We start from the raw sequence: 24,524 nt of genomic DNA on the forward strand, positions 1-24,524 counted from the left end.
TCAACCTCAACCTCGTACTTCTCAGGGTACTAAACAGGGTAGTCCACTCCACCTCTTGTCGAGAGTCCTGCATGTTTGGCACACAGCCAGCTGTGGTGTGAGGCTGAGTGTGTGTGTGTGGCCGCCAGCCTAGGCAGCAGTAATATAGAGAGGGGGCTGCCAAATCGTAATCCTCACGCCTGCTAGTTGAGCGAGAGCAGCTCCCAGCGGCTAGAGAAAATATTGCCTTGTGTCGGTGGGTAAAATGGCATACATTGGCGCACATAAACGGCTTTGCAGTGAGACATAAAATCAGCACCACATCATGTCGGTCTTATACGTCTCAGGAAATGAATGACAGTAGACACACAAGTCTGACCACTTTAAGAAAACTTTTATTCACAATATACGGGTCAAAATACATCACCATCAAGTCAGTCATATTCACTAGAACATGCATCTCTTTTGGACATTAACAATATATATTCCTTAAGGTTGTACTTTGAACACGGGAATAGACAATAGTCTTAGAGGGGAAATGAAAGTGCCCTCTTGTGTCAGAGAATGTAGAAATAAAGGCTAGCACCTTCCCCACTCTCAGTCATGTATTATTCATCTCGTAGTTAAGACCATAAAGACCAATGGCTCAATAACATTAATTACACGAGCTTCTAAGCCACAAATCATATCATGTAACATTCCTTTGGGGTTTTGACTGTGGGTTGTATGAAGGCGGTCTGAGCAGGAGTGCTGCTCTACGTGGTTGGACCCTGCCATGATTCAGCTCATCTGTACGACCTCTGGATGGATATGGCAAGTGATGGTTTGACTCTGGTGTATGTGGCATGTGACTGAATGGTGTTGAATGATGATTTGATAGGAGGGGCGAGAAGGGGAAAGGGAGGTTGGCTAAGCATCTTTCTTCTTGATGATGAGGGGACCCACGTTGTCCCCAGTGATCTCGTTGTGCTTGGTATGGGAACCATCACAGTAGGGGAACTGTGGGGAAATTGAAAAAACTTCGATACCCAAAGGGGAAATTTACACAAAGAAGTAAATAACATAAGGTATAATCTCACCTGCCATCTCCTTAAAAATCCCATAACAAACTACACATCGCAAAACGGCCAAAGTAGCAAATTATAGTTGATCATGATAGTGAATCATTTGCCCTGAGACATGACTATAGACTGCTATGGCATCCAACTATGGCACCAGGGACCATAGGAGTCTACAGCCAAGTCTCAAGGCAAATAAAGGAAGAAGTGCCCACCTTCTTGGACCTCCAGCAGCGGCAGTAGACGGCCTTGCTGCCAATGTCTTCTATGTCGAAGCTGTGCACCACCTTGGCACTGTCCTTACACACACAGGTGTTGACCTGGCTTTTCTTACGCCCAGTGAAGTACCGGCTCACCAGGAAGCCACCTAGAGTAGCCGCCACAGCCACTGGCACTAGGACAGTCAGCTGGTCTGAAATTCAAGAACACATACAGGCATACATAAACAGAAAGAATGCACATGTATACTGTTAGCAGTTTTTGTAATTTTATCAGTAATTTACTGTATTAATCAACAGTATGAAACTGTTTAACAGAATGTAGTAGTTTACCATAGAATGCACAGTAAAATACCACATATTGTTTTACAGCACACTGTAAGACCTTTCTGTAATTTCAACAGTAACACACAGTAGAATGCACAGTGAAATACCATAAATGTGTTTTACAGTATTAATTATGGTGCATTGTGGGAAAATGTTTGTGGGCGGGGAAAGAGTCTCTGGCTCTGAAACGTATTTTAAGGCATGCCTTGTAAGAGCCTATATTTGTTGCACCTGTGAGTGAGACTGCAGTACCCCCACATAGTACAGTAATATACTGTATTTTAGGAATTCTACAAACCTTGTTCTAAAAATCTACAGTAACATAATGGCCATTTAGCAAATCTGACCATAATTCTATCCTCCTGATTCCTGCTTACAAGCAAAAACGAAAGCAGGAAGTACCAGTGACTCGCTCAATACAGAAGTGGTCAGATGATGCGGATGCTACGCTACAGGACTGTTTTGCTAGCACAGACTGGAATATGTTCCGGGATTCATCCAATGGCATTGAGGAGTATACCACCTCAATCACCGGCTTCATCAATAAGTGCATCAACGATGTCGTCCCCACAGTAACTGTACGTACATTTCCCAACAAGAAGCCATGGATTACAGGAGGCATCCGCACCGAGCTAATGGCTAGAGCTTCCGCTTTCAAGGAGTGGGACACTAATCTGGAAGCTTATAAGAAATCCCGCTATGCACTCAGACGAACCATCAAACAGGCAAAACATCAATACAGGACTAGATTGAATCATACAACACTGGCTCTGATGCTCGTCGGACGTGGCAGGGATTGGAAACTATTATGGACTACAAAGGGAAAACCAGCCGCGAGCTGCCCAGTGACGCGAGCCAACCAGACAAGCGAAATGCCTTTTATGCTCGCTTTGAGGCAAGAAACACTGAAGCATGCATGAGAGCACCAGCTGTTCCGGACGACTGTGTGATCACGCCCTCCGTAGCCGATGTGAGCAAGAGCCGCGGGGTCAGATGGATTACCAGGACGTGTACTCAAAGCATGCACGGACCAACTGGCAAGTGTCTTCACTGACATTTTCAACCTCTCCCTGTCCGAGTCTGTAATACCTACATGTTTCAAACAGACCACCATAGTCCCTGTACCCAAGATGGCGAAGGTGATTACCGCTACGGGGCGGTAAATGATTACCGCCCCGTAGCACTCACATCGGTAGCCATGAAGTGCTTTGAAAGGCTGGTCATGGCTCACATCAACACCATCATGCCAGAAACCCTAGATCCACTCCAAATCGCATACCGCCCCAACAGATCCACAGATGATGCAATCTCTATTGCACTCCCTACTGCCCTTTCCAACCTGGACAAAAGGAACACCTATGTGAGAATGCTGTTCATTGACTACAGTTCAGCGTTCAAAACCATATTCCCCACAAAGTTCATCACTAAGCTAAGGACCCTGGGACTAAACACCTCCCACTGAAACTGAATCCTGGACTTCCTGACGGGCCGCCCCCCAGGTGGTAAGGGTAGGCAGCAACACATTTGCCACACTGATCCTCAACACTGCGGCCCTTCAGGGGTGCGTGCTTAGTCCCATCCTGTACTCCCTGTTCACCCACGACTGTGTGGCCAAGCATGACTCCAACACCATCATTAAGTTTGCTGACGACAACGGTGGTCGGCCTGATCACCGACCACGATGAGACAGCCTATAGGGAGGAGGTCAGAAACCTGGCAGTGTGGTGCCAGGACAACAACCTCTCTCTCAATGTGAGCAAGACAAAGGAGCTGATCGTAAACTATAGGAAAAGGAGGGCCGAACAGGCCACCATTAACATTGACGGGACTAAAGTGGAGCAGGTCGAGAGTTTCAAGTTCTTTGGTGTGCATATGTGTTATTTCATAGTTTTGATGTCTTCACTATTATTCTACAATGTAGAAAATAGTAAAAAAATTAAAATCCTTGAATGAGTAGGTGTGTCCAAACTTTTTACGGGTATTGTATGGCGACACCTGCTCGTCGAACATCTCATTCCAAAATCATGGACATTAATATGGAGTTGGTCCCCACTTTGCTGCTATAACAGCCTCCACTCTTCTGGGAAGGCTTTCTATTAGATGTTGGAACATTGCTGCGGGGATTTCAAATCAAATCAAATCATATTTGTCACATGTGCCGAATACAACAGGTGTAGACCTTACAGTGAAATGCTTACTTACAAGCCCTTAACCAACAATGCCGTTTTAAGAAAACACCCCCAAAAAAGTAAGAGATAAGTATAACAAATAATTAAAGAGCAGCAGTAAATAATAATAGCGGGGCTATATACAGGGGGTACCGGTACAGAGTCAATGTGTGGGGGCACTGGTGTCGAGGTAATTGAGGTAATATGTACATGTAGGTAGAGTTAATAAAGTGACTATGCGTAGATAATAACAGAGAGTAGCAGCAGCAAAGAAGGGGGGGGGGGGGCAATGCATATAGTCTGGATAGCCATTTAATTTTCTTCCATTCTGACACAAGAGCTTTAGTGAGGTCAGGCACTGATGTTGGGGCGATTAGGCCTGGCTCATAGTCAGTGTTCCCATTCATCCCAAAGGTGAGGTCAGGGTTGAGGTCAGGGCTCTGTGCAGGCCAGTCAAGTTCTTCCACACCGATCTCAATAAACCATTTATGTATGGACCTCGCTTTGTGCACGGTGGCATTGTCATGCTGAAATGGGAAAGGGCCTTCCCCAAACTGTTGCCACAAAGTTGGAAGCACAGAATCATCTAGAATGTCATTGTATGCTGTAGCGTTAAGATTTCCCTTCACTGGAACTAAGGGGCTTAGCCCGAACGATGAAAAACAGCCTCAGACCGTTATTCCCACAGAATGTTATATTTAGCACTATGCATTCAGGCAGGTAGTGTTCTCCTGGCACCTGCCAAACACGGATTAGTCCGTCGGACTGCCAGATGGGAAAGTGTAATTCATCACTCCAGAGAACGCGTTTCCACTGGTCCAGGCGGCGAGCTTAACACCACTCCAGCCGACGCTTGGCATTGCGCATGGTGAACTTAGGTTTGTGTGTGGCTGCTCGGCCATGGAAACCCATTTCTTGAAGCTCCTGACAAACAATTATTGTGTTGACGTTACTTCCAGAGGCAGTTTGGAACTCGGTATTGAGTGTTGTAACCAAGGAAAGACTACGCACTTCAGTACTCGGCAGTCCCGTTCTGTGAGCTTGTATAGCCTACCACTTCGCAGCTGAGCCGTTGTTGCTCCTAGATGTTTCCACTTCATAATAACAGCACTTACAGTTCACCGGGGCAGCTCTAGCAGGGCAGAAATTTGATGAACTGACTTTTTGGAAAGGTGGCATCCTGTGATGGTGCCACATTGAAAGTCACTGAGCTCTTCCGTAAGGCCATTCTACTGCCAATGTTTGTCTATGGAGATTGCATGGCTGTGTGCTCGATTTTATACACCTGTCAGCAATGGGTGTGGCTGAAATAGCCGAGTCCACTAATTTGTACATATTATATATATATATATATATATATATATATTAATGTGTGCCTTAAGTGCCTTAAGTGGCTATATTTATTGCACCCATTAGTGAGAGTGCTGTACCAATTTAAGTGATATGTGGTAGTAGTTCCCTAACAATTAAATGTATATAGGGATCAAATCAGAGTGGTGTCATGTCTTTAACCTTTTAATGTTTTAATATTTACCCATGTCCATTTGATCTGTGTTGCCCCGTAATCATAGCCAGTTTGGAAGCCTTTGGTTAGGCCTCTAGAAGTGCAAGTGATGTAAAACACCTAGTTTTCATGAATATGCTGTTATATGCAAATACCTACAGCCAACCTGCTTGCTATAATCCCTTGTAATTAAAAAAGATATATATAACATTTCCTTGCAGTTTAAAATGAACTTTTACAGTGTTTCATTGCTCTGGCATCAAGTTACCGTGAACATTATTAACTACAACATTTTCAGTAACGGTTAAAGAAACCTTTTACTTGTAAATTAGATTACAGTAAAAATGTTGGTACCAAAAAATGTACTAGTGTGAAATGGATTACAGTAGCTGTACTGGACAATTGCTGCCAGTAAATTACTGTACATTTTACAGGAAATGTTTTACAATGTACAGACCAAAAGTCAGAAAATGCATATTTACTGTGAAACTTCAATTAATAGCCCAGGCTTTTATTTGCTGAAATTACTGAACACAACAGGCACTTATTAGAGAAAGGTTCTATTAAGTTTTCATGTACTGAATAAAAATCTAATGTATCCATCGCATTTTCAACTCTATGGATAGCGTTAAATAGCAAATGTCCCTACTCTGGTCATGGCACATGCACTCTAGCCAACAGCTTGCAGATACAGTGCAAGTAGTCTAGACTACATGATGAGATTATAGATAAGAGTGAGAATGTTTTTATTTGTCAAAACGGCAGTCAAGCATTGATCATGATGTCACCAGAATAAGACCCTGGAAATGTATTGGAAAGGAGCATCATCAAGCTCATACCATGCACTTTCACCACCCTGTGAAGTTCATCATAACTTATTTCATCTGGAGTGTAATTTAAACTGCATGGTTTCCCGAGTCGTAGTGGGAGGACCACACACCATGTCATCGCCTAACTTCAAGTTTACTTCGATATAAAGGTGTTTCCATCATCATTGCTTGCATAATTCATTTTAAAGACACAAATAGAACCCACCATGTCGAATGAACAAATGATCTGTCGGCATTTACATAATTGTACCAAAATTTCCTGTTTCCATCAGAGCGGTCATTTTTTTAATATGGTATGGCTTTACTCATAAAAACTGTTGATGGAAACGTGGTAACTGACAGAATAATTATTCTCCTCTTTGACTGTGCGTTTTCGTCAGTTCTGACTTTCGCCACTAGAGGGCGGTCAGTCAATTTCTGGGGGTCTGTACTCCCAAAGTTGTTGACTGTTTTTGTGCCTGCGTGTTAGCTAGCAGTTCTCAGCTGTTACCAGCACTGAGGTAAAATAAGAACTTTAGACTGTGTCGAAGATTTTCGCCTGTTGTTTTCAAGGTAATTATCATGCTGAAACATGAGGTGGGCCAACATGGCAGATGAGGGGCACAACAATGGGCCTCAGGATCTCGTCTGGGTATCTCTGTGCATTCAAATTGCTGTAAATAAAATGCCATTGTATTTGTTGTCCGTAGCTTATGCCTGCCCATACCATAAACCCACCACCATTTTGGGCCACTCTGTTCACAACGTTGACATCAGCAAACCGCTTACCCACACGACGCCATACACGTGGTCTGTAGTTGTGAGCCCTGTTGGATGTACTGGCAAATTCTCTAAAATAACGTTGGAGGCGGGTTATGGTAGAGAAATTAACATTAAATTCTCTGGCAACAGCTCTGGTGGACATTCCTGCAGTCAGCATGCCAATTGCACGCTCCCTTAAAACTTGAGACATCTGTGCCATTGTGTTGTATCCACATTTTAGAGTGGCCTTTAATTGTCCCTGCACAAGGTGCACCTGTGTAATGATCATGCTGTTTAATCAGCTTCTTAATATGCCACACCTGACAGGGGGATGGATTATCTTGGCAAAGGGAAAATTCTCACTAACAGGGATGTAAACACATTTGAGCACAACATTTGAGAGAAATAAGCTTTTTGTGCATATGACATTTTGGGGGGATTTTTATTTCAGAAGAACACTTTACATCTTCCGTTTATATTTTTGTTCAGTGTAAAATGTTTATATCTTATGCTGTGAGTGATGGGGATCAAAAAATCGAGCAGTGGAAACCGTGCTTCTAGACAGGAACCCTAGTCCCTTGGTTAGCAGCCAATGCCTAGCAGTTCCTTACAGGCCTTACTGGCGATAAAAACGGATGATTGCCATAATTTTTTTAACAATTATTTAATGTAACAATTCAAACATTAAACCTCTTAAACAATTCATGGTAATTCATTATAACCTCGTAAATAATTTATTTAGACCCCACATTTATTTGAAACGTGTTTATTTGCTGAAATCAATGTGTGCATTTGCGCCACTGTTTGCAGAAATGAATGTGTTGCCTTGCCCGGCTATTAAAAGGGACAGGCAGCTATTTGAGACTGCGTTTAATTAAAGTTTTAAAGTATGCAGAAAGGATTTTCACCTTACAGAAGACCAGGTTTTCCTCTTTAACCTTGTAATAAAGGTCTATAAACAACACTATTACTCAAGTTCCGTTTTTTGAAACGCTATTATGGAAGCATACTAGACCTATAGGACAGGTCCGCGGTAAAAGGCCTATTCTCTGTGCTGTTTTTAATCCATGAATATATGCGCACGTAGGCTATTAGTGTATTACAACACAATTAATGTGGCTAGACTAAACGCCTCTTCTTATTTTAAGATGTGAAAAGATTAGCCTACTATGGTAGGTCTACATTGTCATGGCGATTAGAATGGACATCTTAGACATTGGTTTTAAACGTAACAATACTTCTCTAGCACGACCGACTGCCACAACTGCCCCAATTCATTGCCTGGCCCTTAGCCCCACATAACCCGCTATGAAATCTGATATCGCGGCACTGCTGGGCCAACATGCGTTCTGGAGCTCTGCGCACGCACGTAAACAGAGAAAGGCGATTTACTGGTTGGAATCGACAACTGTGCTATGGTCAACAAAATGGCAGATAGCATAGAGACACATTTATTTACATAAGTAGGCCTATGAAAACAATCGAGTTTGTCAAGGATTTGGAGAGCAAGAACTGTTGAGTACAAGCTACAGCGGCTTAGCTGCCGAAGTAATGGCCAAACACAAACCACCTGACACAGACTAGCGAGGTGCACTGGGCCGACTGGTGGTAAGGTTGTCCTAACCTGGTTACATTGATTGGTAAATGTCCACTGTCCTTCACTGTGGCTTCTCTCAAATGGTTGCTTTCAAGTATCATTGGGTGCAGTGGGCTAATGATTGTAGTTCAAACAAGGTAAATGTCCTTATATTTAGGCTACATAACTTGTGCTTACAGGGACTGGAGCTGTGCCTAAATATGGCGAGTGTTTTGAGTAGATCAACTGTTCATTATTAATAGACAGACTATTCACAGGGTGTATTCATAAAGTTCACTTAGGCAGCCGTTGACTTAGAGAACTATAAAAGCAATTGCTTTACCTTTAGATATCTGGAATCCATGACTGTCGATTACTACTGGGGTTGACATTGGCAACGATGGAATTGGAGGTAACGGTAAACCTTGGGTTGCCATCCTGTCGGTAGGTCGGTGTTATGTTTGGGTCTTGCGCACCAAGGTCAATAAGAATAAATCTGAACCCTGTCCTTTCTGACCGACTGTACCAGCCCAGACTGAACGACGTCATTGGTGTGATGACCAATAGGACCGGCCAATCAATCCCATTATCAAAATGGTTACAAGCAAACTGTAGGTCAGGGTTCGCCTACTGACCGCCCGCGGCCCATGTATTTTGGCCTCAACTTTTCTGAGCAAATAAACATATTTAATAATGTTCATTGTTGGACACAAAAAACGGTTAAACACGAGCAAATAAGCTACATGTGATTTTAATTTTGGAAATCTGTTCGACAGTATTCCCGTGCATAAGAGATATGTAATTGAATCCAAAATTGTTTGTCAAATATATCTGTATGCAGAATTTTTGGTTGTTGCTCGCGCTATATATATCGGTCCCCTAATGCAGCATTAGTAAAGGCCTACTTTTGTGATTGTTTTTATTTACTAAATATATTTTAGTGTTTACCAGCGTTTGTGACTGGAGCCTAACAATTATCTGTACAAAACAGTAATTTTGATAATATTTGTGGAATATAAAAATACTTGCTTGATATGCTTTCCAGTTTCTTGAAATACTTTGCAAATGCAATTTATTTCAATGTGAAAACTGAAATGGTCTATTCATTCCTTTTACATTTTTGTACCGGTGTATGCTCTTATCCAGAGCATACTTTTTTGTACTGGTCCCCCGCAGGGGGTGCCAGTGCCCCTGTGACAACAATTTTGGACCCCCTTGTGGCCCCCCTAAATGTGAAGTATGAAATAATTTTTACATAACTAATTTTTGCCCGTGGCAATGAGGAACACTAATGATTATGAACATGGTCTTTTGCCTGCTAATGAATGAATGCAGTGAAAAAACTGATATGACAACAATAACGTCTAATGTAACTGGCCCCTCTAACAGTACAACTGGCCCCAGCTTGGCCCCCCCAGTTGAAATGATCTAGAACTGCCACTGGTCCCCCGTGAGAATTGAAACCACAACCCTAGCATTGCAAACACCATACTCTACCAACTGAGCCACATCACAATCCATTTGATGTCGCAATGAACTCAATTACTGTATTGTGCATTGTTATTCTTCATGGTGATGGAAAGTCAACAGGTACAAAGGTATGACCAGCCTATGGACAATACATTAATGTACATTGACGTTGTGGTTTGAAATTATGGTAAATTAATACTGCACAAAAAGTTATTTCCCATGTTATTTGATCAAGAAAAATATTTAATTTGATGTGGATGTTTTGTTTCAATGAACCATACACAATTAATGAACATGCACCTGTGGAATGGTCGTTAAGACACTAACAGCTTACAGATGGTAGGCAAATAAGGTCACAGTTATGAAAACTTAGGACACTAAAGACGCCTTTCTACGGACTCTGAAAAACACAAAAAGAAAGATGCCAAGGGTCCCGGCTCATCTGCGTGAACGTGCCTTAGGCATGCTGCAAGGAGGCATGAGGACTGCAGATGTGGCCAGGGCAATAAATTGCAATGTCCGTACTGTGAGACGCCTAAGACAGTGCAACAGGGAGACAGGACAGAGAACTGATCGTCCTCGCAGTGGCAGACCACGTGTAACAACACCTGCACAGGATCGGTACATCCGAACATCACAACTACACCAAGAACGCATAATCCCTCCATCAGAGATCAGACTGTCCACAATAGGCTGAGAGAGGTTGGACTGAGGGCTTGTAGGCCTGTTGTAAGGCAGGTCCTCACCAGACATCACCGGCAACAACGTCACCTATGGGCACAAACCCACCATCGCTGGACCAGACAGGACTGGCAAAAAGTGCTCTTCACTGCCGAGTCGCAGTTTTGTCTCACCAGGGGTGATGGTCGGATTTGCGTTTATCGTCGAAGGAATGAGCGTTACACCGAGGCCTGTACTCTGGAGCGGGATCAATTTGGAGGTGCAGGGTCCGTCATGGTCTGGGGGCGGTGTGTCACAGCATCATCGGACTGAGCTTGTCGTCATTGCAGGCAATCTCAACGCTGTGCGTTACAGGGAAGACATCCTCCTCCCTCATGTGGTACCCTTCCTGCAGGCTCATCCTGACATGACCCTCCAGCATGACAATGCCACCAGCCATACTGCTCGTTCTGTGCGTGATTTCCTGCAAGTCAGAAATGTCAGTGTTCTGCCATGGCCAGCGAAGAGCCCCGATCACAATCCCATTGAGCACGTCTGGGACCTGTTGGATCGGAGGGTGAGGGTTACAGCCATCCCCCCCAGAAATGTCTGGGAACTTGCAGGTGCCTTGGTGGAAGAGTGGGGTAACATCTCACAGCAAGAACTTGCAAATCTGGTGCAGTCCATGAGGAGATGCACTGCAGTACTTAATGCAGCTAGTGGCCACACCAGACACTGACTAACCTTTTTTTTTAACCCCCTTTGTTCAGGAACACATTCAATGTCTGTTAGTTACATGTCTGTGGAACTTGTTCAGTTTATGTCAAAGTTGTTGAATCTTATGTTCATACAAATATTTACGTGAAGTTTTCTGAAAATAAACATTTGACAGTGAGAGGATGATTCTTTTTTTTCTAAGTTTATATCGCCCGCTAATACTAGTAAAGGCCCAGTGGACTACTTGTGATTTTTTAAATTCAGATTTTTCAGGCGGTGCTTCCCGCGGCTGAATATAGTTGATGAACTCTGCTGTAGGTTGTCAACAGTCAGACAACTTATTTAGATGTTTTGGGAGAAAAAAACCCATAAGCTACTACATAAACATCATGAAATATTGGTTAAACAAATTAAACAGTTATGTCACATTTTCAACATATTATTTATGTAAGATGTGATAAAATGTATTGACAGGCAGATACTTGTAAGGCAAGTGGTAAAGTTACAGCATTTCAGAGCAATTCCTCAGAGCAAAATGTATTTACATAAAAAAAATATTTACATATTAGGGCCACATTAGACATGGTAGCCCTTAATATGCATTTTTCCCCTTTTAATTTAGCAGGGAAAAAACTATTGAAAGACATGAAGCAAAACCAGTAGCGGTCTTCCATCCATCTCTCTAGCAAGTGATGCTTGAAACTCAGTGGACGCTTGAGTCATAGTTTTTATTACACAGTTTAATCAACACACAAAGCTCAAAGAGCCTCTCAGGTAATTTAATATACAGAGTTTGTTTGTGTGAGGAGCATTTTGTCCTCGCACCCAGAGCCCAAGCCTGAAGATGTTAGCCTCGAATTTCAACAATAACAAAAATGCAACCTATGAGTTATAGGGAAATAAAACAGGTTAAACTAAGAAAACTTTATTTAAATACCTGGTCCAAAACCTCCAGTTTGTGAATGTAACGAAGGTGGTGGTCTTGGAGAAACTGAGTTTGGGTGTGTGTGTGTGCGCACACACACACGCGTGCAAGGGAACAATCTTGGCTTATGGCAATAGTAGGGGAGAGTGGATAAATTCAAGTCCTTTCATATAATTCAAGGCCATAACACTTTTCCATTTTATAGCCTGCTATGATTAAAAGAATTCCTTACTAGATTTTATACAAAACACACGAGTGTCCCCGGCTCAACATGTGAAAAGCTTTCCTGAAATCATGCCTATATAGCTGGGAGATCAGGAAAGAAAACAAGGTAGAGTAAAAAAAAAAAAAAATCCCTCAATTTCAGACTCCCCCCCCAAAAAAGAAAGGAATAGTCCCCTAGTCATACAGATAAGGAATGCTTTAAGAGTGAAGAACATTTGGGGTGAGGGTGCAGGTAGGGCCCAAGGCAAGGCCCTATGGGAACGTCAGCAGGGGAGAAGAACAGCCCAGCCTGCATCAGGAATATGACCAGGAATAAGGAGGGGAGCGTGGGGTGGGTATGAAAGGAGCACAAGGGGCAAGGGGGGGGACTGCAGTTTGAGAATATGTACACCATGGCTGCCAGGTTAAGTTGGGTGGAGAGGCCGAGGTGGGTGGACTGGTCGTGAAGGGTGGGCAGGAAAGAGGGAGATTACAGGTGCTCTGGTTAAGGGGGGATGTGGCTCAAAGAAAGCACTCCAATGGAAACCAACAAGATCTCTTTTTCATTTTTTTCTCTTTACTTTTAAAGCTCTGCTAACATTAGCTGTAGAGGTGGTTGGTCATGATTCTACGCCAACACTACATTGCATACTTTTGTGTCCATTCCCGAGCTATTCTGTTGTACCTGAAAGCAGAGAAAAGTAGTGAATTTCTGCTTCTTGAATACAGTAGGTGTCCAGATTACTATCTGTTCAACAGTTTTAGCATACAGACCAATAACCAGAGGATTACCTAAAGGATCTAACAAGATCATCCTATGTTAACCACATGGACTCAAGAGGTTTTATGTCATCCTAAAGAACACAATCCTCTGAAGCTATATACTCACTTTTCCCTGTCCGTCTTGTAGATGCGGGCGATCTCAGGTACTAAGGGGTCGTCTGGGTTTGGGTCGCACAGCAGAGAGCAGATTGACAGGAGAACTAAAAGGAAGAGGTCAAGGTTCTGTTATTGGTTTAGGACTGAAGGAGAGCTGAACTTAAATGAGTTACAAAACAGACAGAAAAAGAGGAGAAGGTTCAGTCAGTCACTCATACCGCACCAGACACAGGAATCAACCTCCCCCCCCCAAAAAATGCATATTTTACGACGTTAAAGTGAAATAAAAACAAAGCGGTTTTATTCACATCTTCCATATACTCTATTGTACGGTGCATTGTACGGTGTACCTTTGGAGATGGTGAGGGCGGGAGACCACTGTGATCGCAGGATGTCCAGACAGATGCTGCCGTTGCTGTTGATATTTGGGTGGTAGATTCTCGTGGTAAACGCAACCTGCACACAGAGAAACAAACAGAACGGACGTGGTTGAGTTCAGAGGAGGAAGAAGAAATAACAAAAATGGATGAAGGGTACAGAAAAGGAGCATCACGAAACGACGCAGTTACAGCCATCACATAAACAACACGTTCAAACAAATGCATGTGTGTATGATTGACTACGATAAGTGGATGTCGTCTGTAAATTCAGTGTGCGTGTGTGTGTACACACGTATTTCTTGCTCACCTTTGGCGGTTTAAAGGGGTAGTCTGTGGGAAAGTGAATAGTCAGGAAGAACACCCCACCCTGATAAGGACTGTCATTCTGTTAGAATAGAAGATTCAGCACCATTAGTATCAAGTCAATCTTAGAGCTTCACAGGTCATTAGGAAAATGTCATCATGGCGAGAAACACTGTACTATAGAAAGTAATAGAAGCTCATATTTATGATCATGACTGATTGTCGTCACAGTACTTACAGGTCCCATTATCGTGGCTTGCCAGTGAAACACTGAAAGAGAGAGCAGTGAAACCGTCAGACGTAGGCAGTGTAGCGAGTGTTGAATGCTGTGAAGTCAGGATGAGGCAAAGCCCAGGGTGGGGCTGGATATTCATTCTACATCACTTATAATACCATTCCAGCAGTAGATTGTTTTTCTGATTGACATCATTCATGATGTCAGTGCAGTAGTTAAGCAAATGGATATTTGTATTAAAGCAATTGTTATATTACTGCCGTAATCCGTCCTAAAAACACAGGGGAGTGGCCGAATGCCATCTAAAGATAATGTATGTGAAGCGCTCAACTAAAATGAACTAGAACTTCAGAACATTTTAGACAAATGCACCAATACCATCCTGAAGTAAAGATGGGGACATGTGAGAAAATATATAAGGAATAAAAGAGTTTAGGACCATTATACAACCATTTTATTTGAAAGACCCAGGTTGCTACTCTTGCCTATCTGGGATTTTAGAAGCCCAAAACAAGTTTTGGACAAGGGTGACAAAAGCTCAACATTTGTCACATTTTCCTTTCAAAACAACAACTAGTCTAGCTTGTACAACATGGAGGGCGCAGGGCAGGGCTAGTATACCAGATCAGATGGTTGCCAGAGAGTGGTTAACAGCTAGTGATTCTCAAGCAGGCAGACAAACAGTGGAATCACTTAGTTTTCTAGAGACAACACTGGTACGATAAGCCAATGCATTTCATCACTCTATTCCCTGATAAGACTAATATCAATATCATTTAGCAGAACGATATCAGATGGCCTTTGACACTCAGTTTGTTAATGGCTTTGAACTTCATATCTTATTATGATCAATAAATGGAATTTGAGTAAACACTGCGTGATCTCATACATTAGCCTATTTGACTACAAGAGGTCTCAGAACAGCAAAAGTATGTTATATTGTGCTTTTGCACGGCTTGCTACAGAGGGTTATAGCTAGTGGTTGTGTTCATGTGGTATTTTATTAGGATCCCAGTAGCTGTTGCCGAAAGCTGCAGCTACTCTTCCTGGGTTCTACACAAAACATGAAACACAGAACATTGATAGACAATAACAGAACTACATAAAATGTTGAAACGACACACAGCCTACATAATACATACACACAAAATATCTAGGTCAAATAGGGGAGAGGCGTTGTGCTGCTTCAGCTTTATTTTTTAAACCAGGTTTGCTGTTCATTTGAGTAATGAGAAGGGAGCTCCATGCAATAGTGGCTCTATATAATACTGTAGGTTTTCTGGAATTTGTTCTGGATTTGGGGACTGTGAAGAGACCTGGTGGCATGTCATATATATATAACGCACACACAATCTAAGGTAACACCAAGTAATTTAGTCTCAACTTGTTCAACAGCCACACCATTCATTACCAGATTCAGCTGAGGTCTAGATTTGTACCAAATACAATGCTCTTAGTTTTAGAGATGTAGAAGACCCATTCCAAAACAGACTGCAACTGCATGTTAAGGGTTTCAGTGACTTTATTAGCTGTGGTTGCTGACACATATGGTTGAATCAGCATACATGGTCATAGGCTTTGTTTAATATAAAAAAATAAGAGTGGAGGGCCTAGAGAGCTGCCCTGCAGTACACCAAAACCTACATGTTTGACATTAGAGAAGCTTCTATTAAAGAAAACCCTCAGTTCTATTAGATGAATAGCGCTGAATGATATGGCACAGGTTGTTAAAACAAGTTCTCAACAGCAGGTTATGGTCAAAAAGGCTTTTCAACAGTTTTTACCCCCAAGCCATAAGACTCCTGAACAGGTAATCACTCCTGAACAGGTAATCAAATGGCTACCCGGACTATTTGCATTGCCCCCCCCCCCCTCTTTTTACGCTGCTACTCTGTTTATCATATATGCATAGTCACTTTAACTATACATTCATGTACATACTACCTCAATTGGGCCGACCAACCAGTGGTCCCGCACAGTGGCTAACCGGGCTATCTGCATTGTGTCCCGCCACCCACCACCCGCCAACCCCTCTTTTACGCTACTGCTACTCTCTGTTCATTATATATGCATAGTCACTTTAACCATATGTAACTGATGTGAAATGGCTAGATAGTTAGCGGGGTGCATGCTAATAGCGTTTCAATCGGTGACGACACTAGCTCTGAGACCTTGAAGTAGTTGTTCCCCTTGCTCTGCAAGGGCTGCGGCTTTTGTGGAGTGATGGGTAATGATGCTTCCAGGGTGGCTGTTGTTGATGTGTGCAGAGGGTACCTGGTTTGGGCAAGGAGAGGGACGGAAGCTAAACTGTTACACACCTCTACATACTACCTCAATCAGCCTGACTAACCGGTGTCTGTATGTAGCCTCGCTACTTTTATAGCCTCGCTACTGTATAAAGCCTGTATTTTTACTGTTGTTTTATTTCTTTACTTACCTATTGTTCACCTAATACCTTTTTTGCACTATTGGTTAGAGCTTGTAAGTAAGCATTTCACTGTAAGGTCTTCCTGTTGTATTTGGCGCACGTGACAAATAAACTTTGATTTGATATCAAAGCCTCCACTGAAATCTAACAGTACAGCTCCCACAATCTTCTTATTATCAATTTCTTTCAACTAATGAGTTATTTGTATCAGTGCAGTACATGTTGAGTGCCCCTGTCTATAGAGCAGACTATAAAGTCAGAGAAAAAGCATTGTATTTAGTCAGACATATTTTTCTTTCGTTTACTAAGAGCTGATAGGTCTGCTGTCTAGAACCAGTAAAGGCCACTATACCACTCTTGGGTAGCGGAATGACTTTGGCTTCCCTCCAGGCCTGAGGACAAAGACTTTCCTCTAGACTCAGATATGACAGATAGGAGTGGCCAGAGAGTCAGCTACAATCCTCAGTAGCTTTCCATCTAAGTTGTCAATGCCATTATTGATCAATAACAATTCCTCCACCGCTCCCACACCAACTTCACAAAATTCTAACTTACAATGCTGTTCATTCTAAAAAACAAAGTTTGCCACTTTACAAATGAAGTAATCATTACAATAACTGGGAACATAAATGGTTGTGATGAATAAGCCATCTGATTCGATGAAAGTGTCTTTCTGCCCATTTCATTTAAAGTATTCCAAAGTTGTCCATCATTCTTTAAATAATTTAACTTGGCTTTATAATGCAGTTTAATAACAATTTCTTAATTTGCAGTAAATCAGCCAGTCAGATGTGATTACTACATCCAATGGGTATGGATTAGGGCTATCCCCTAAAATCTTTCTTCTTTCGACTAATCAATTGGTAGAATTTTTTTAATGTGTATTTTTCCATACAGACATATCCTATGTATTTTATCAAATCAACTATATGCACCAAGCTTGTCTGATGCTATAAGCGCACTATTTGATGAAATAATTAAGACACAAATGACTAAAAAGGAGTCCGACCGCAATTGATTTGATTGTGACGGGCTCAGACTTGATACGCTGTTTAAAAAAGATAAAAAAGACAGCGAGTGACAACCATTGTTTCGTTCTCCTCCCTGCTGCAGCTACCACCACAGATCATCAGTGTTTATCGCACTGTCCGTATTGCTGAAGCTGTAACATAATTACAGCCATTTCTGACTGGAAAGGTCTGTTAACGAAATCCCTCATTTGTTTAGAGAAAAACCATTCCCTATTCCCTCAACCCTTGCTCTCTTTATGTGACACATGTATGCATTGCATGCACGTGACCAATAGGGCCTGCCCTATATCAAATCAATCAAATTCATTTAGAAACCCCCTTTTACATCAGCTGATGTCACAAAGTGCAATACAGAAACCCAGCCTAAAACCCCAAACAGCAAGCAATGCAGATTTATTTTTTAATTTGTCACGTGTCTAATATAACAGGTGTAGACTTTACAGCGAAATGCTTACTTACAAGCCCTTAACCAACAATGCAGTTAAGGAAAAAAAGTAAAAAATAGATAGGTAAAAAAACAATTATAGAGCAGCAGTAAAATAACAGTAGTGAGGCTATATACAGGGGGTACCAGTACAGAGTCAATGTGCGGGGGCACCGGTTAGTCGAGGTAATATGTAAGTAGAGTTAAAGTGACTATGCATTGATAATAAACAGAGTAGCAGCAGCATAAAAGAGGGGGTGGGGGGAACAATTACAATATTCTGGTTAGCCATTTGATTAGCTGTTCAGGAGTCTTATGGCTTGGGGGTAGAAGCTGTTACGAAGCCTTTTGGACCGAGACTTGGTGCTCCGGTACCACTTGCCCTGCAGTAGCAGAGAGAACAGTCTATGACTAGGGTGGCTGGAGTCTGACAAATTTTAGGGTCTTCCTCTGACACCGCCTGGTATAGAGGTCCTATCATAATCACAAATTCCGAACACACAACAGTCAAATGGATGCAGAGGACGTGACAAATAAACTCGAATGGGGGGGATGTTTACTGGTTGCTCAGGAGGTAAAAGGGGAAGTCAGAAGTGTGGAATAAATTTGACTAGTTGTGAAAAATACCGGAGATCAAAAGGTAAGGAGCAGGCGCTGTGTGTATATTATGTGTGCAAAACAGGTGGTGTTAGATTACAATATAATCTTTGACCGTTTGGAACAATGTAAACACTAAAATTATAAGCGTAACAGAGAGTCTGTGGTAATGCTTTTTTGTAAAGCCATTATTTCAGCAAAGACTAAAAATAGTCGTTTTCATTCGTGAATGCAATTTCCGAAATGGAGCAGCTTATTTACTGTTTATGCTAATTATCCAAGGTTCGCTTTGTCATTTTATTTTAAAACTAAAATGCTTGATTGATGAATGACTCGTATGCGGTGTGATGACATGAAGGAATGAATGACTGATAGATACAGTGCCATCGTTACAGCCTTACTCTGAAATGTCCCCCCCCATATCATCAATCTACACACAATCAACTCCGAAAATGACAGTGAAATCTTGTTTTTGCTGTGTCATTTTTTGGGTGTGAAGATGAATTAAATTGATGGAAAACATCTTTTTTAGATTCCTTATTCTCCTGTAATGTAAAAAAAATGTGGAAAAAGTCAAGGGGTCTGAATACTTTCCGAATGCACTATAAGTATTGAAATATAGGCCTAAATAAGTTACTAAGTTACTATTAAGACTAAACAGGATGCGCTCTTAGGCCCACAGTTCGATGGTGGTTATACAAGGCTGCTATACTAATCCTACTAATGATAATGACATTGTTATTATGATCCTCATTATAATAATAAGTAATGAGATCAAGAGAAAGAGGGTTATTATAATTTCTTGGGACAATTTGGAACAGTGTAAACACTAAATAAATTAGAAGTAATACCAGAGAGGCTGTTCTAATGAAAAAGTGGAACGCCTTTATTACAGCATAGCAAATATGAAAAACAGCCGAATTTGTGAAATTGTTTATCCAACATGTGGTTGTGTGGGGCTTGATGCTCACGGAATCAGTAGGCTATTAAACAAACACTCAAACAGGCAACACAAGCAGAATCTGTCTTTATAAAGCCAGGCACTTTTAACAGTTAGGCTATTGATTTTCATTTTATAAAAACAATTTAGGGGGTTAAGTATATTAATTATAGACCTAATTAAGTTGGGGTTCCCCCTCTCGTCACCTTTCTTAAACAATTAAGGCAAGGGCTGTTTTCTCGTCTCCTAACTCTGCTGCTGCCACCACCGCATTGTTCTCAACACCAATATGCTGGATAACTCTGCTATTGTGCAGCAACATGGTCTAGGAACAAGCGGCAGTTTAAAAGTGCACTGATGAGTTTCAGAACCGTGGACAGCGACCGCTATCCAACGCGGTAGAAAGCGCATGTTATAAAATTATATTTTTATTAGTGTTGCGCCACTGTTCTTACGTAATACAACCATATAGAATTTCAGTAGCACATCAGAGTGATGGACTGTGCCATCCCCACGGCCTCCACAATGGATTAGTCCACTCAGATAGGCGCGAATCACACAGGTGTCTTCTAAACCATCAACATTTTTTTGTGCTACTGCTCGACTAAAGAAATCTTGGTCAACCAACTGTCTATCGATCAAACAATCGACTAAATAATACAGTATTAGTAAAAATGTGATCAATGCATGTAGACGATCTTGTTCCTGTAGTGTATGTAAACACCCTGGTAGGTTGATTAATAACCTGAACCAGATTACAGTGAGAAGCTTCTTCTGGAGCTGACAGCTTGATGAAAACCAGTCATTCCATACAAATTAATTCCCTTCCTGTTAAAATGGCTTGGTTTTTGGTCATTTGTCAGATACAGGGAAACATGTGCAATCTGATCAATTAATTGATAATATACTGTTTATGGGGGTCACTGTCAGGTCCGATATGGCAAGGCAGTGACAGAGTTTCATGCTGCTGCTGGCTATGACGGACATCTCACCAACCCTACTGGAGCCATAAAATAATGATTAGATTGCACAAACTTCCTGGTACCTGACCCAACACAAAGTGAAACCTAATTTGCTCCAGGGGTGCCGTACTAGTATGACTGACCCTGTAAAACACCACATTTCACTGCACCTATCCAGTGTATGTGACAACAACAACAAAAAATGTTTTTATGAAAAAAATGTTGTTTTTTAAATATGCAATCCAGATTTTCTGTGATTCTGGTTCACTGAGAGATTCCGAATAAACCAGGGTGCACCAGACTCACCACCATTGAGAAAAACTATCTGCATCTAGCCTACTTGTTTGTTTGCTTGTTACAAGACCTTTGAAAGCCTGAAATGTCATAGTATTGTTGTGTTGCCTGATGAGGAGCTACTTACTGTCATCTCCTACTGGTCCTGCTGAACACTGGGCTGGTGGGTCCCGTGCCAAGTCATTCAACTCCTGACAGACAGGAGTAAGTGGTTAGCAATGACAATACTATTTGAACGTATGCGCCTATAGACCAATACATACACTGAATAAACAAAACATTAAGAACACCTGCTCTTTCCATAACAGACTGGCCAGGTACATCCAAGTGAAAGCTATGATGCCTTGATGTAATCTGTTAAATCCACCACAATCAGTGTAGATGAAGGGCAGGTGACAGGTTAAAGAAGGATTTTTTTAGCCTTGAGTAGGCAGTAGGTGCCAGGCACACCGGTTTGAGTGTGTTAAGAACTGCAACGCTGCTGGATTTTTTTCCACACTGAATAGTTTTCCGTGTGTATCAAGAATGGCCCACCACCCAAAGGACATCCAGCCAATTTGACACAACTGTGGGAAGCATTGGAGTCAACATGGGCCAGCATCCCTGTGGAACACTTTTTGATACCTTGTAGAGTACATGCCCCAACAAATTGAGGTTGTTCTGAGGGCAAAGGGGATATACTCCTCATATTTGGTATACAACAACTTGATTATTCACAATGTTAAGAGGCAGCCAGAAGTCCATATCAATCAAGTTCTATTGAGCAGCTCAAATGGACTGTTCATCAATAAACCACACATACACCCACCCACCAAGACTGCCCTCTATACATCATGCCCTCACTAGTAATGTGACACCAGAGTTCACAACAGAACACCTAAAAACAGTAAAATGTTCTTAGATTTAACTGCCTGATCTCACAATTTCATTCTACTGAGCTTTTGGTAATCGAAAATGAACTAATTAAACGTTACATAACAAAAAAAAAAACATTTCCCCAAGTGACCCCTGAGATATCCAGGATATTTAGTCAACATCATGGCAGCTATTACTGGGATTGCCTGGTACCTACTAACGTTAGCTGGACATATTTTGTCAACATGACTACCAAAAGTAATGAATTGATAACTTTAGCTTGTTAACAATGCCCCAATGTTAGCTGGCTAACTGTCACGCATTGTATCTTGATTAAAAGTATGCGTGATGACTGACAATTACATGTAATAAAAAAAGGCCCATTGGGTGATCTACCCATCTAGTAAACATCCAACTAACTGGTTAGCTAGCTGCATTATGTAGCTAACTAATGTGAGAATAAAACTATAACTCATCTTGTTAACTAGACAGTTAACGTTAGCACACTACCGTTTCTCGGGGCCCCATTTAAATCTGTTAAGTTAGTGGAGTGGAAGGCTGGGATATGAAGTGAGGGGCTAGCTAGCTGCATTCGTCATGTTTTATCTAGTTAGCCAAGTGATTACTGGATTTGTGTGACATAAAACATTAAAATATATTTAAATGGCTAGCATAACTACCATTAGCTAGAAAGCTGTCTGGATAGCTAGCAGACAACTAACGTTAGCCGCCGACTGAATTAGCCATAGCTAGCTACGTAACTAGTTACCTAAAGAATGTTGTTAGCCAGCTAACTACCAATCAAACGACTATAATGTAAACCAGTTAGTTTGAATGATGCGATTATAGATATGTAAAGTACATTGATCTTCTCTGGATAAAGATACATTACTAACCTAACGAGCTAACGTTAGAAGGCAAACTAGTAACGTTATCAAAAGGTGGAGGGCCCAAAAATGTGGATCGAACACCGACGGAGGCGCATTGCTTCACGGCCGTGAGCCCATTTGCCGTACTGTGGGTAACAAGCTTTTAAACACACAACATTTAATCCCGACATCATTCAGATGACACATCTAATAGAAAACATCTTTGAACATATCGCTTTTTTATTATAACTGCGAAACATTGGGCCTTGTCGTTGACTTCCTTACCTTGTGAATTCTTTTCAGAGCCATTGTTGTGCTAGCGCTGTCACCGAAAATGTGTTATACTCGATTAAAATGGCGGCTGCTGTCTCTATCCGGGGGTAACTATTCGAAATATTTTTATCTCAAATAATACCCTAGTCTAGTACTAAAATCACAGATTGCTATTTGAATGGGCACACTGATATATTTTTATGGCGAAACTGAAAGAGACTAACTAGGGGTAGAACCGCGTTCCTTCCTCCTACTGCAGCGGCTACCAAACCACTCACTCACCCTGCTTTTACTATTGGGCGCGTTCCTCTGCTAATGCGTTATTGACGCCTGCCAGATCTTACAATGTCTGGATACGTATTTGAAGTATCAGCTAACCAAATTATATGTTATAGCAATCTGGCAGTCGATCACGTTGCACGCAACCATTGGTTAACGCATGCAACGTCTGAGCAGGGGAACGCGACCTCAGCACTTCATGCCGCGTTCATGTACTAGTAGGAACTACAAAACTCGGAAATGGCATACCTCCTGATTCGTTGAACGCGGCACGTGTATAAACTACAACCAGTTAGTAAGTCGAATGTCCGAGTTTCTTAGTTTCAACTAGCACATGAATGCAGCAAGAGATTGCGCGCGGACAACATAGCGGTGCAATTGACGTCATTTTGGCTCTCAACAGGCGACAGGATATGAATGGGCTCGTTTGAGTAGTAAGCCGAAAACAACCGATTGTAGACGACAGTCCAAGAGTGAAGAGGCGGAAGTGCATCTCGATAGCCGAAAGTCAGACACTGATGAGGTTTTTCAACATCGAGGCTCAGTGCCACATGGAAGTGTTGCCATTGTTTATAAACGTTTTTCTTTGTGATGTCGAAATAAGCATGTCTCAAACCCCCATATCACATTCTCACAAACTGTATTGTAAATATAGGTGTGCATCAATTGGTGAAAGAGAACCTCAAATATCACATTCAGTTATAGCCTACACATGAATCAGTCCAAAGCAAAGTTGGTCACGTTCATGTGTGTCAAACAAAACACCCTAATGATTGGTTGATAATAGAGCCTACCACAATGTTGGAGGTGGCTACAGGATTTATGACGTGTTCAAAACAACTGGGAATTGGGAAATCTCAGACTTCAGTGCTGTTCAAGGCAACTGGGTTATTTCCTGACCAGTCACTGATGTCATGATTCAACCAATTTTTTTTGTTCAGTTTTCCCAGTTGTCTTGAAAGCACCAGAAGTTGGTGAAGAGCAACTGCAAAAATTGGCAGTCGTCTGCAGTCAAACTTCATGACCTTTGATCACATGTCTTTTGTAAAGTTTATGCAGTCCTCATGTAGGCGCAAGTTGGACAAATTTTTCCCCCATAATGCGACACTTTGGAAGGCTGACAAAAGTGATCTGATCGAACGCGCCCAATAGTGAACGAATCGAGCCAAAATGGCTTTCATGCATATATTTTGCACTGCTGCAAGCTCATGAGAGATCCTTGCAAATGGTTTACTAACACATCTCACAGCAAATGAGTTGCAATAGAAATGGTTTGAACACACCACAATCAGGTAAATCATTATGATTCCTGTTTATGAATATGGGTTGTTACATTTCTATTGGACAGTTAAACAATAAAATACATATCCCATGGTGAATTTTATTAAGGGATAAGGA

The 24,524-nt window shown here is 41.8% G+C and overlaps 2 protein-coding genes across 3 annotated transcripts; both read right to left on the reverse strand.

Annotated features, from left to right (window-relative positions):
• Positions 1-352: 352 nt before the first annotated feature.
• zgc:110843 (CDGSH iron-sulfur domain-containing protein) lies at positions 353-9,001 on the reverse strand. Its single transcript, XM_014198987.2, has 3 exons — positions 8,745-9,001; positions 1,253-1,449; positions 353-978 (listed from the first exon to the last, which is right to left on the reverse strand). Exons 1-3 carry the CDS (start codon positions 8,836-8,838, stop codon positions 889-891), a joined length of 381 nt encoding a protein of 126 aa, XP_014054462.1. The 5' UTR covers positions 8,839-9,001; the 3' UTR covers positions 353-888.
• A 2,956-nt stretch (positions 9,002-11,957) lies between these two features.
• ube2d2 (ubiquitin-conjugating enzyme E2D 2 (UBC4/5 homolog, yeast)) lies at positions 11,958-23,269 on the reverse strand. Of its 2 annotated transcripts, XM_014198988.2 has the most exons (7): positions 22,860-23,269; positions 20,978-21,041; positions 14,178-14,209; positions 13,944-14,021; positions 13,607-13,712; positions 13,267-13,360; positions 11,958-13,062 (listed from the first exon to the last, which is right to left on the reverse strand). In XM_014198988.2, the coding sequence occupies exons 1-7, from the start codon at positions 22,881-22,883 to the stop codon at positions 13,017-13,019; spliced, it is 444 nt and encodes a 147-aa protein (XP_014054463.1). In that variant the 5' UTR covers positions 22,884-23,269; the 3' UTR covers positions 11,958-13,016. The 2 variants fall into 2 exon arrangements, with proteins under 2 accessions (XP_014054463.1, XP_014054464.1); XM_014198989.2 differs by lacking the exon at positions 20,978-21,041 and having other exon boundaries at positions 22,860-23,216.
• Positions 23,270-24,524: the final 1,255 nt, after the last annotated feature.

This window comes from Salmo salar, chromosome ssa05, assembly GCF_905237065.1.
Source record: "Salmo salar chromosome ssa05, Ssal_v3.1, whole genome shotgun sequence".
NCBI classification, from domain to species: domain Eukaryota; kingdom Metazoa; phylum Chordata; class Actinopteri; order Salmoniformes; family Salmonidae; genus Salmo; species Salmo salar.

Coding starts and splice junctions, on each gene's coding strand:
- zgc:110843 (XM_014198987.2), bottom strand. CDS start 8,838: ATGGCAACCCAAGGTTTACCGTTACCTCCAATTCCATCGTTGCCAATG. Junction 1,450..8,744: donor TGGATTCCAGATATCTAAAG/GTAAAGCAATTG, acceptor CTTGAATTTCAG/ACCAGCTGACTGTCCTAGTG. Junction 979..1,252: donor GCTGCTGGAGGTCCAAGAAG/GTGGGCACTTCT, acceptor ATTTCCCCACAG/TTCCCCTACTGTGATGGTTC.
- ube2d2 (XM_014198988.2), bottom strand. CDS start 22,883: ATGGCTCTGAAAAGAATTCACAAG. Junction 21,042..22,859: donor CTCTGAAAAGAATTCACAAG/GTAAGGAAGTCA, acceptor CCTGTCTGTCAG/GAGTTGAATGACTTGGCACG. Junction 13,361..13,606: donor CGCCCTCACCATCTCCAAAG/GTACACCGTACA, acceptor TCTTCCTTTTAG/TTCTCCTGTCAATCTGCTCT.